Source organism: Stegastes partitus, unplaced genomic scaffold (assembly GCF_000690725.1).
Source record: "Stegastes partitus isolate 25-593 unplaced genomic scaffold, Stegastes_partitus-1.0.2 Scaffold2611, whole genome shotgun sequence".
Classification (NCBI taxonomy): Eukaryota; Metazoa; Chordata; class Actinopteri; family Pomacentridae; genus Stegastes; species Stegastes partitus.
The window spans coordinates 18890-31488 of NW_007580342.1; the positions used below are offsets into that span (position 1 = coordinate 18890).

General features: G+C 39.3%; 1 protein-coding gene across 1 annotated transcript; it reads right to left on the reverse strand.

Moving 5' to 3' along the window:
* Positions 1-226: 226 nt before the first annotated feature.
* Positions 227-12229, reverse strand: LOC103375470 (uncharacterized protein C7orf43 homolog). The gene is made up of 8 exons (XM_008305771.1): positions 12069-12229; positions 10671-10818; positions 9817-9878; positions 9159-9331; positions 7780-7916; positions 6931-7103; positions 6397-6558; positions 227-2919 (listed from the first exon to the last, which is right to left on the reverse strand). Exons 1-8 carry the CDS (start codon positions 12221-12223, stop codon positions 2877-2879), a joined length of 1053 nt encoding a protein of 350 aa, XP_008303993.1. The 5' UTR covers positions 12224-12229; the 3' UTR covers positions 227-2876.
* Between the last annotated feature and the right edge of the window lie 370 nt (positions 12230-12599).

Sequence of the window (12599 nt, forward strand, 5' to 3'; positions counted from 1 at the left end):
AAAGAGCCAAGTATGGATCTGAGGAAGAAAATCATTGACTTAAACAAATCAGGAAAGTCACTTGGAGTCCTTTCAAAGATGCTTCAGATCCCAAACTCAACTGTACAAACTACTGTAAGTATAAAGTGCATGGCAGTTGTGTCACTGCCAGAATCAGGAAGAAAATTCAAGCTATCACATGCTGCTGATAAACAATTTGTCAGAATTGTCAAGAGTCAATCAAGAATCATCAAAAAGCAGGTCTGTAATGAACTAGAAGTTGTTTTACATCTCCATAGGCTGAGACACTGCCATGCAAGAAGGAAGCCCTACCTCCAGAACACCACCTTGAAGCTCAGCTGATGTTTGTTGGGGATCAAACGGAAAAAAGACGGTCTTCCAGAAGGTTTTGAGGTGGAATGACACACACAAAAAAATGGCCCCAGTGACCAGCAATATGTTTGGAGGTGAAAAGGTGAGGCCTTTAACTCCAAGAACACCAAACCTACTGTCACAGCATGGTGGTGGTAGTATTATGCTCTCTAGCTGCTTTGCTGCCAGTGGAACGGAATAATGAAAAAGGGATTATCTCCACATTCTTCAGGTTGGGTCTTAGACACAGTTGGGTGCCCCAACAAGACAATGACCCCAAGCACACATCCAAAGTGGTAAAAAAGTAGCTACATCAGACAAGAAGCCAGGTTTCAGACTGGACTTCCCAAAGTCTTGACTCAAACCCCATCGAGAATCAGTGGACTGTGTCAAGAAACAAGTCTGTGTCAGAAAGCCAACAAATTTGGTTGAACTACATCGATTCTGTCAAGAGGGCGGTCAAAGATTCAAAGAGTTTGCTTAGTGTGGATGGTCTTCATCCCTTCTTTTGAATGTTGGTCACTTCAATTGTAGTTAGCTACAACTTGTTTTTTTAACCTTTTGGTTTTCCATGGTACACTTCTTAGAGTCTGGAAGGCTGCTTATGTAAGCCCTTTACATAAAGGAGGTGGAACATCTAACCTCCACAGCTACAGGCCCACCTCATCTAAAGAAATTTTCTGTAAAAAGTAGGGACGACACTCTTGACAGGTTGGACCTAGTGATGGTTCCGCATCACTATCAACGTGGCATAACTTTAAACTTCACCCAGTCACATTAATGGAAAGGCATACACTGCAAGTTGTGTACAGTGATTTACAACATCACATTACAGCAACACAAAGAGCACACAGTCTGTCAACAATTAAAACACACCTTACCCATTCATTTTGCTCTTTCAAGTCAGACTTACATGTCCTTAAAAATAAAAACTTACTGCAATAAAAACAGACAATAACAGCTTAAACTTATGACACTCACCAACAATGAATGTAATTAGATTTTTCCCCCCACAAAACATCAACAGGAGCTTAAGTTTAGTCTGTTGTTTCCAGCTACTGAAATACCTGCAGCCACAAACAGCAGCAGAATTCATATGGAGCATGGGGCCTGGTTTTCACACACACAGGGCTTACACTCTAGATAAACGTCATTAAAACTGTTTTCAGCCACTTTTTAATATATGCTGCACAGCTGGAGTTTGCGCTATTTAACAACAAAGTGAGGAGACTACAATATAAAAGCTGCTAGCAAACTGGTGTACTGACAGGCCTTGGAGTGCATGTGAAAGGTCAAACAAAAAGACATAAACATCAATTAAAAAGCTTATTCTACAGAACTGTAAATGAAATAATTCAACAACAGTAATAAATAAAGAGCTTTAGGACAATTAGATTCAACCATATCAGCCGGTCTACTGTCTTACCAACATTCAAGTTCTGTCACATTTTAATTATAAACTCTACATGGAAACCACTTCCTCATAGGAGAGGCCACAACAACAGCTCATTAACTCTGACATCCAGTGCAAACCTACAAAATGTTTGCAGTCCAGTTCAAAAGAACAAAAACAAATACATTTTTTATTAAATTAAACCCCATATATACAAAAAACTGAACAAACTGATATTGATGAAATCTAAGCTGGTACGTGTTCTATTTGAGCAAAGAATAAGCAAACAAACAAAAACAACAGGAACTTTCCCGCCTAGGATACAGAGCAGCATCAGTCCCAGCTTTTAGCCGTCTGACCTACATACGGGAGCTATCTATTAGTCTCATCTAGAATCACATTTAGCAGATCAATATCAATTTACATGTTTAGCACAGAACGAGTTGGAATAGCACCAAGACTGGCTGCTAGCCTCGCTCTGTCAAATTATAGAATACACCCTGCAACAACCCCGACTCTTTTCATTTGGCATGCTGCATTTCATTTACTGAAAAGGTGTAGCAGTGAAAGTTTGGACCATTTGTTCCGACGACAACAACAGCTTGGTAGGGGTTTCTCTTGCTACTCTACCATAAGAAATATAGGGCACTGCTGAATTGGGCTACTAGGCCTTACACAAAAAGGCAATCTGGAATTTCCTGAACAAAACCATAGCTTAAAAAAGGAATTAACATTTGAAAGAAATGTACAATAAGGAAAATTGGAATTTTGAAATATAAGCAGACTGGGTTAAAAACACTGATCTGAAAGAGTGGAGGTAACTCATCTAGTTAAGTGATGAACCAACAGAATGAAGATGGTGTTGCTCCACGAGGGGTTTTCTTTCATCACTTCTAACTTGCAGTATCCTCTCAGCACCCTCCTCCCTCCCGTCCTCTCTCCATGTGACATCAGCACCACTCCTTTCGGGTCAGTTACATTTGTTTCCATCCATTACTGGATGACTCCATCCAGGTGTTGATTGCAGCATGTTGTTTCTTTTTAGGTACCTCTTTAAAGCAGAAGATGAGGTGGCTGGATAGAACCCAAGGCTGCTCTGGGTTCAGAAGCCATCCAAGCAAAACTACAAGGCTTAAATGTTTGTATCCTTAGCATGTGCCTCCACTCCAGGCCATCTGAGAGGAGAAACAGAGTGAGAACAGTTAAGAATCACCAGAACTGTAACAGGGTACACAATCAGCTAGTTTGTAACACACAGGCACCGGTTCTGTGTAGTTCTTGTTCTGACCTTACTCTAAAAAATATTCTTAGGATCAGTTTCTTCGCATCAGTGTTAAAGAGGGACCTTATCCATTAAATAGGGCTTGCACTGTGCTGACGGTTATTTGAAATACCCTTCGTTACAAGCAGAAGGACCAAACAACATCTTCTGATTGGCTCTACGGTCGTTAAGTGCAAACTCTGTCACTGGGTGTTTTGTTCTCATGTTGCACAGTTCCTTGAAAGAATTGCTCTCACTAGCCTTTCATCAAAAACTTGTGTAAGATGTTGATCATTAAGAGTAGGAGTACACACTGTACTATTAGGGAGTCTGACTAGCAATAAGGCAATACTGTCCAAAGTAGAAATACTCATCTAAGCTATCACCAGCCACCTCACAGTGGAACATCAGAAGTATAGAGCAGCAATACACCCGCTATGTTAGCTAACGTACAAGAAAGCAATGCTCATAGCCTCTAGTCACACCTGGTTAGCCATAGTGAATATAATTGTGCAGCTGCATGGCGAGCCTTGTATATGTATCTTCTAGGGCTTTGTTCTCGTGCACTTTCAAAAGAGTTTAGCCATGTTCAGAGCATAAATGATAGGATGTTTGAACCTGTTAAGCCCTCCGAGAGAAGAGGCAAAACCCATGTTTAACAGATGAAATACTATTGTGCTCCACAATATTCTATACAGTCCACACTTGAAAGAATCATGTATATTATCACACACAGTTGACTCCTACAACTCTTTATTTTCTATGACGGAATGATTGAAACATGTGTCTTTGTTACAACAAACAATTATAGATTTGGGTTCTTTTGTAGATTTATAAGAAAAAGAAGGAGCCTTAATTGTCACAAATACATTACAGCATTGTGAAATTCTCTTTTCACATATCCCAGCTGGGGTCAGAGTAGGCAGGATCAGCCATGATAGGATTAAGGGTCTTGGTCAAAGGCCCAACAATGGCACCACTAAACCTCCAACCTTCCAATCAGTAGCCCAACGTCGTACCTCTTTAGCCACCACTACCATTATTACAATTCTTTTGGAAAAATGACAAAATCCACAGGGTCAAAAGTATACATACAGCAATTCTAATGTTTGGTTAAATGTCCTTTGACCACTTACACCTCAGTCAGGTTCTCTTGGGAGCCAGCCACAAGTTTCCCGCAAGCTTTGGGTTGGATCTTTGACCAGTTCTTTTGACACAATTAGTGCAGTTTAAATAAATTTGTTGGCTTTCTGACACAGACTTGTTTCTTCAGCACAGTCCACAGATTGTTAATGGGGTTTCAGGCAGGACTTTGGGAAGACCAGTCTTAAACCATAATTGTAGCCTTATTTACCACTTTGGAAGTGTGTTTGGGGTCATTTGTCTTGTTGGAAAACCCAACTGATGATTTTAGGTTTTTTTCTGAAGAATGTGGAGGTAATTCTCCTTTTTAATTATTGCATTTACTTTGTGTAAAGCACCAGTTACACTGGCAGCAAAACAACCCCAGAGCAGAATACTGCCACCACTATGCCTGACGGTAGGTTCGGCGTTCTTGAGGTTAAAGGTCTCAACTTCTCCACTCCAAACACATTGCTGGTTATTGTGGCCAAATAGCTTGTTTTTGTTTCATCTGTAGTATACTAAGAAGCAGAACAGTTTATTGTTGGATGAATTTCAAAACACCACAAATAAAATTCAGAGACCCTTTCTCAAAGCTGTAACTTTGGTAGGGGACAATTTGAGAAGACAGCTAACCCAAAACTTTCATCCAAATGGGATATTACAACAATGGAAGTCTGATGTTTGAAATGACCATTTACGGCCCTCTTGGAGATAAGTGTTTGTGGAGGATGCACAGACACTATACAAACACTTCCTTTCTCTCTGTTGCAGCCATAAAAGACACAAGAGAGATTTATAAGATATGATAAAATGAGATAAAACTTTATTAATCCCAAAGGATATGAGTGAGGATATTGCTCAGACAAAACAAATGAAAAAACATAAAAAATGCTGTGCCTTAAAAGTAGACAGTAAAAAGCAATATCATGGGCATGCATACTTCTAATCTCTTATTTTTCTTGTTGTTGAATATATATGCTTGTACTCTTGGATATAGAAGAAGGTTGCTATAATGTATCTGGAAATTCTATAGTTTCTATGCATGTCTACATGTTTTGTATTATAAGTATAAGTTTGGCCTCTGACAGACAGTGAGTTTCAAGACGACCGCTTGGGATGAGCACATCCATGATTGGCTAGATGCTCATATGAATTTGGCTCCAAAGAACTTTGTGTGTTTAAAAAAGTCAATTTTCTTTGTTTTGCCAAAATTGAGGCTTTTTCACTGTTTTTGGGAGCATTTCCACTGATAAAAATGTGGGCTACTTGTTCCTTCATGATGGGTTTTATATATTTTTGTTTCTACTTTGATAGTCTTTCTTAAACTTTTCTTTGTGACCATGAGCTTTGCCGTTCTGTGTATTTGCTCCAGGACACATTTCCAACACAACAATGCAAATGTGCCGTCCTGTCTCTGCATTCCGGAATCAAGTAATCCAGCAGAACTTCCTTGCCACACCCTGCTGCAGCCTCTCTCTCTCCTACTGATGTTGAACGCTGATCCTGTAGCCTCAATATGTAAGCATAACTTTCCCTCTGCTAAATGGGTGAATTTAGAAATTACAAGTCGCTTCAGTACCAAAGTGATTCATAATTGATTGCTGCCTCCAGTGATGATCACAGTTAATTAATTAGTTTGTTCTTTAGTTTGCTTGTATAATTATTGCCAGCTCAAACATGTATTTCTTTGCTTGGGAACTGGAGGTCAATAAAATCAGAATTCACAACTTCTGATTATAGGATTGATCAGCACAAGCAGATTTGTTAAATTTTAATAATATTCAATCAATATCAATTTCCAGATTTTCAGATATGGTTGTGCCCTGAAAAACGAGTGCAACTTTATTCCTAAAAAGTAGTTTACTCTATACAAGTGCTACACATCTGACCACAGAACTTTTCTTTGATCAGCACCAAACTTCAGTCGAGCTTTGGGGTGCCGTTTCTAGAGAAAGGGCTTCCTTCTTGCATGGCAGCCTCTGCGTCCAAGGACGCTGACACCTATGTTCCAGTGGCTTCTAATTCATTGCAGACCTGCTCTTTGGTGTTTCTTGATGAACTCTTGACCATCCTGACCAATTGTCTCTTAGCAGCAGGTGATATTTTGCATTTTCTTCTTATACTTTAAGTTGCTGTATGTATATTTGTGACCCAGCAGATTTTTGTCATATTTCCTGAAGACTGTAACTTTACATCCGGACAAAAACAAAACTTTATTAAAATAGTGTCATGGGACACTGTTCAAGTATTAAAGCTGTTTGCCTACCTGCTGTGTGCCTCTTGGATTGGTTCCAGCACTAACACCTTACACTGTCTCTTGGCTATTTTTTCCAGTGGAATGAGGGTGGGGTCATTGGACAAGAAGAGGGCTCTGTGAACAGATCCTCCAAGTGGGGTCATGGCCTGACATTCCACTGCTTCGCCGGATCTGGAGCCAGCAGAGACACCATGTCATGAACATTATGCTAGACAGGAATGCATAGGACTGTCTGAAAATGCCTCTCCTGTCCTGTGCAAGCCCTGTATCTTAGATTAACACAATACTTTGACGCAGTTGCAGCCAGCTATACTCTCCGATAGATGAAAAAAAATCATATATATCCATTCAGAAGCCAGTAGTCTATCTAGAATGATTGTATTAATGTAGCATTAAAAACGAAACTTTAGTGTCTTATAATTGCAGTTTCAGACTGGCTTAAAGTTGTATCAGGTATGTCTACATGTGTCTTTCATGCACTATTTCTTGTCTTAACAGAAAGACATTAAAAGCAGCAAGTTGCTCCACACTGATCCGTCATACCTGAAGTAGCGTGGCCTGGAAGGTTGTTGGTGGGAAAAGCTTTGAGATCGGCTCAGGCCATGTCGCACTGGGCTGAATGATAATGGAGAACTCCTCGGTGATGACTGAAGCTCCATGGGCGAAGTGGACACAGAGGCTGTAAACTGCAGCTTTAGCTTCATATGCTGGCTCAACTACAGTGTTATCATGGAAGAGGAGAGAGATGGACAAGATGCAAGATAGTATGTAGCAGTTCTCTTTTTTTTCAACAATTGCTGCAGACACATACAATAGAGTTGAAAATCCATTTTTACAGTGTTCTTGTATAGTTTCGAAAGGTGTAACATAAAGCTTTGTAACCACTAAAGCGCTACCATTTCTCTAGCCTCCCCCACAACTAGATGGCCTCCCAGTTTCACAAGCCAGTAAGAATGTTTCCAGTGTCTATACACAAACTCAGTAAACAATAGTTGTCCATCTAAAAATTTGCATATTCATGCCTACTCTTGGCCTGCTTCTTCTGAGTTCATAATGAGTAGCTGCCTCACAGACTGCCAAGTCTATTTACTTGCTAGAGCCAATTCTGGTCAATCCAAAATGTCCCAGCCATGAGCAATGCACACCAATTATTTTGGTGTAGGCTGCAAAAACAAACACAAGTCTCCATGCATTTATCTGAGGAACTGAAAATTGAGAGGATTATTTTGTGGTTCTACGTGTTCATTTGAAAGTTTTTACTTCAGATAAGTGGTTAACATCAGGAACCCAAGAAAGAAAGAAAGAAAGAAAGAAAGAAAGAAAGAAAGAAAGAAAGAAAGAAAGAAGTTTTATCTCATAAGATAGAAATGACATTATTGTTTCCTTTGGTACCTCAAAAAGTCCTGTTCTGACAATCTGGAAGGCAACTGTGAAGGAGAGGGTAGAACCTTTTCTACACTGTCCCAGGTCGTTGAGGGGAGACCGGCACACCACTGCTCCCACACTGGGGTCGAGCTGACTCTTAGGACCTGGATGGATTGATGGATGGATGGATGGATGGATGGATGGATGGATGGATGGATGGATGGATGGATGGATGGATGGATGGATGGATGGATGACAGGGAGAGATTAGGTCAGAAGCACAAGTAGGAAAGAATGAAAGGTCAGATTAAATATCAGCTGTTGACATAGAAGAAATCTGCTTAGAAACATTACTCGAGGGAAGATGACATTCACGAATGACTATAAATTCAAGTTTGTGCAACCAAATACTGGTTTCAAGACACGTAGCAGGAGAGCAGTTTTTCAACAGCCAGTCAGCTATGTTAACAATCAATAACTGATTAACTCTTGTAATTAATTACCCGACCTACAATGTTGCTGCTGGTTACTTTAATTAAATTAAACAGCAAAAAATGCTGACTTCATTAAAATTGCTATTTAGCCAGTAGTGCAACAAAATCCAAAGTATTAAACACAGCAAAGGTGCTACAGTTAATAGCCTGAAACATTATTAATCTCTACATATTAGTTTAATATCAGAATAATCTTTATATCTAAATTCATGTTAGAGTGATTTGTTCCCTGCTGGAACACATGTCCACAAATACTGTCGGACCTACTTCATAAGACCAGGAATATACTTGTTTCATGTTTTAGTTTCAGTTTCCCCACAAAAGAAAACGCCACCCAAACCAATAAAAAATGTTTATTGACTTTGTGATTAGGACTTTTACTGATAAAAGACATATAATCGAGGTCACATGGGTGCCTATACTATACTATACTAGAGGTCAATAGACTCCTGCAAAACTTTATTAAACCAGTATCGCCGTATGAATGTTGGAGATTGGCTGCGCAACCAAGTATTTTAGGAGACACATAAGAAAAGAATGCAAAAGCTTACAGGCCAGCATGTTTGTTTTTGTTTGTGTCTCGGTCTGGCCTGGCATACACTGCAGCTACCACTTTTGACCTTGTTCTTACCACCATCAAAACAATGGTGTTTTCACACCATCTGTCTTTGTTGACCCGTACAAGTGCACTACAGACAATCAGCTATGCTTGGAAAATATTTGTTTTTTTCCTTAATCACTAGGTAAGTACACAAAAACGCCCCTGTTAGACAGCACATGTTGCAACTGACTCTTTGTAAATCTTTGCAGCTATTGATTAAAAGAATTAAGCAACTGGACAAAAAATAATGAACCAAGGTTTTAGAGATATATGACGAAAGAAGGAAGGGAGGCGATGTAATGTACAACTCACCTTCAGAATTCCATATCAGACGAATGGCCAGGAAGTCCTGCAAGTTGTTTAACAGTGTGTATTTTACCCAGAAGTTCTCCAGAGGCCTAACAGTACTGGGACAAGAAGCTGTCATCACCAGTAGAGGACGATGAATGCGGATACTAGGCAATGAGTAAAAAGTAGAGATGTATCTGGAGAGAAAGAAAAAAGGATTTAAATGAAAAAAAGGATTCAAATCCCCTGCAACCAACCTTTCCATAGCAGGGAAAGCACATGATAAACAACAGTGGCAAGGACCTAGGTCCAGCTCATCTAAATAAAATGCACTTGTGCTTTGTGATGACATGTGTTGTGACTTGGCGCTAGAACCTAAAACTGATGTGAAACTGATTTGCTGTTACATGTCAAAATCTATGCTTTGGAAAAGGTCTGTCTATTTTACCGCTCTATAAATCACATTTGTCAAAACTAGTCTTTTAATAGAAATATTTAACAAATCAATCCATTATCTATACACTTCCTCACATCCTCTCTAGGGTCACGGTGGGGCTGGAGCCTATCCCAGTAAATATTTAACAAAAGATAAATAAGCAAAAACAAAAAATACAGCTAACAGATTGTGATGCATTATTAATATACATAAAGGTCTGCTAAATGGCTACATTTCAAATGTTACCTCATTAAAGGACGTGTTGGAGTGTGCCATTGTACCACAGCCAGCAATGGGACTTCCAAACCCTACAAAAACACAGTTATTATGACACATGATTTCATACATGAAATTTATACATAAAGTATGCAAAAAATGAGAACGTGCATCTTATGTCTGGGTATCAAAGTGTGATACATGATACATCTTAATTCTTTGTGCTCAAAAGTTATTCAGAACACACTGTTGCAACTGTACCTTTCTTTGCCATAAACACACACTGTACCATAATTTCACTCAATCCCACATATACTGTTCTGCTGCAAGAAATAAATACTAGAGCACCAGACATGCATCACTTTTCTGCTGAAAGCATTCATTTGCAAATACATGGTTTTATCTTGTTTAAGTAATGTCTGGTAAGTGCCAAGCTGTACAGAGAAATTCTGTTTTTTTAAATTATAAATGATCTCATCTTTTTTTTTTTCTTAGTTTTTTTTGTTGGCCTTTTTGCCTTTATTACATAGGACAGCCAAAGCAGAGACAGGAAAGTGGGGGAGAAGAACAGGGGAAGGGGTTGCAGCAAAGGGCCATGAGCGGGATTCAAACCCATGGCCACTGCATCAGAGACTATAGCTCCTGAACATGGGTCACCAGCTCAATCAGGTGAGCTAAAGCGGTGACCCTAAATGAGCTCATCTTTAAAGATGAAAAAGGCACAGTAACTCTAAAAGGTTTTTTCTGAATATAACTCAGGGTGCAAGCACTAGTAGCTACAACTGTGTGCAGTGTTAGTGTATTTGTTTTCACAGCAATGCACATGACTGATGAAGTGATTGTCTTAGTCATCAGCCAACACACCCTCAATCAATTCCTCTCACCTCACTGGAGTCCTCTTCTCTTTTTTCTTGTAAATGCAGCTGGAATAGGAAGTTCTGTTCTTCCAGGGCACTGAGCATGCTGGGTAAATGTGATGACTTGCTGTCTATTCGACAGAATGAAGCCACGGTGATCTCTGCTGCTTGGTGGCTTTGGTGGGGAAATGAAAACAAAGACGGGTTTGTTGGGAAACTTTAAATTCTAATTTAGCTCATGACATTTTGTGTACAAGTGGAGTGCTGCATTTATTAATGGCATTTGTTCATGCTGGTTTGATCAGTCAGGGTTTTTTTTTTGTTTGTTTTATGACTAGTCTTCAATAAAAAAAGACAATGTTTGGATGTTTTAACGACCTTTATGCATTTCCCTGGTGTCATTACATTCTGGGGATGGTGTTTATTTTTGCTTGCTAACTGGAGCAGGCAGCTCCATGGCAGTTTTTCTCTATCAGTTGTTATTGCCAGAATAAACAGAGACCACATCCAGCAGACCGTGGTGCATCACAGCATCATCTTCATAACAACAACAGTGCAGAAGCCAACCAGTTGCACTTGTACAGTGGCGCCAAAAAGAGTCTTGAAAAACTTTGGGGACATCTAAATAAAAAAGTTTTGTGCACCAGTGCAACCAATGTAAAAAGTTGATCTAAGGGCCAAAATTTTTGAATTCAGCCTTTCATAATTCAGCATTACTTATTTAGCTATTGGCTTTTTTGAATGTTTGAAGGGGCAGGAGCCCCCTCTCTCTGTCATTTACCAGAAAGGGTGTAATATAGCAACAGTTTGTACATAAAATGTGAATGTTGTTATTAATAAGTAATGTATTACATTTCTAATGTACTTATTGTTAATCTAGCATAACAACACTAACTCTGTAGCCATGTTAGCAGTTCTCTGATGCTGTACTTAGACAAAATGGTGCTTTAGGATGATGTCTAACATGAGACTGCTCGCACTCTTTAGCTTAGCACTTAAGCATGCTAAAATGTTCTAAATGTGACTCAACATAAGTGGATTGATCAGTAATTTGCAGGTATTTGGGCAGAAATGAAAGCTATGCTCAAATTTCAAGACTAAAGAGTCATTTTTGAAATAAAAAAAACAAACATTCTTTTTAAGTAAGGTTGAGAGAGCTCGATCCTTTCAGCACAGCAGTGAGGTTTCCCTACAGCCTGCATTAACAAGATGCTTTCATCTTACTATATTGAACTTGTTCTTTGATAAATAAAAGGCAAGTCTCATGTGCTGCTGGCTGTATTGCTCCCTCTCTAATGGATGAGGTGTTTCACTACCTAAGGAAAATATTAAAAAAAGGCCAGGTTGTTTCACACGTTAAGTCTAATCCTCCTTTGCAAACAGAGCATTTAACAGTGAACACTGCATGTACATATACTTACTTACCAGACATTGTCAACTATAAGAACTGAGCCATCTGGCATCATGGGGAGGTAGGATGAGTTGTAGTTCGGAAGGATCTTCACATCTCTGACACACATATCCTCTCGAGAGCTGCTGTTCAACACTGTGGAGAGAGGAAAAACAGTCGGCAGAACCATTACTCGTCAGTGGTTCTTCCAGTAACAGGTGTTGTCGTGTACTGACGAAGCATTAGTGAAGCAACATTTCGTTGTTTTGTCAAGTTTCACAAGGCATACTTAAAAGGAGACATTTTGACATGTGACATTAGAAAAGTCACGGGTGTGAATGATAAACTGAGCGAGGATTAGGCCCCACAGCTTCATGCACATAAGAACACACCGCAGTCCAGAGGTTATATTTCCATGCATATTATTCCTATGTTTGGAGTGATATTTTATAAAGGTACTATACTATATAATAGAAGTGAGTTTGCCCCTGTGCAATATTACTGCATTACTTCGAAGTTGACCAAAAGGGTATTTTCTCTTATAAAAAATAAAGAAATAAAAGTTT

Coding starts and splice junctions, on each gene's coding strand:
- LOC103375470 (XM_008305771.1), bottom strand. CDS start 12,223: ATGGTTCTGCCGACTGTTTTTCCTCTCTCCACAGTGTTGAACAGCAGC. Junction 10,819..12,068: donor CTTATAGTTGACAATGTCTG/GTAAGTAAGTAT, acceptor TCCCCACCAAAG/CCACCAAGCAGCAGAGATCA. Junction 6,559..6,930: donor TCCAGGCCACGCTACTTCAG/GTATGACGGATC, acceptor TGCTGGCTCCAG/ATCCGGCGAAGCAGTGGAAT.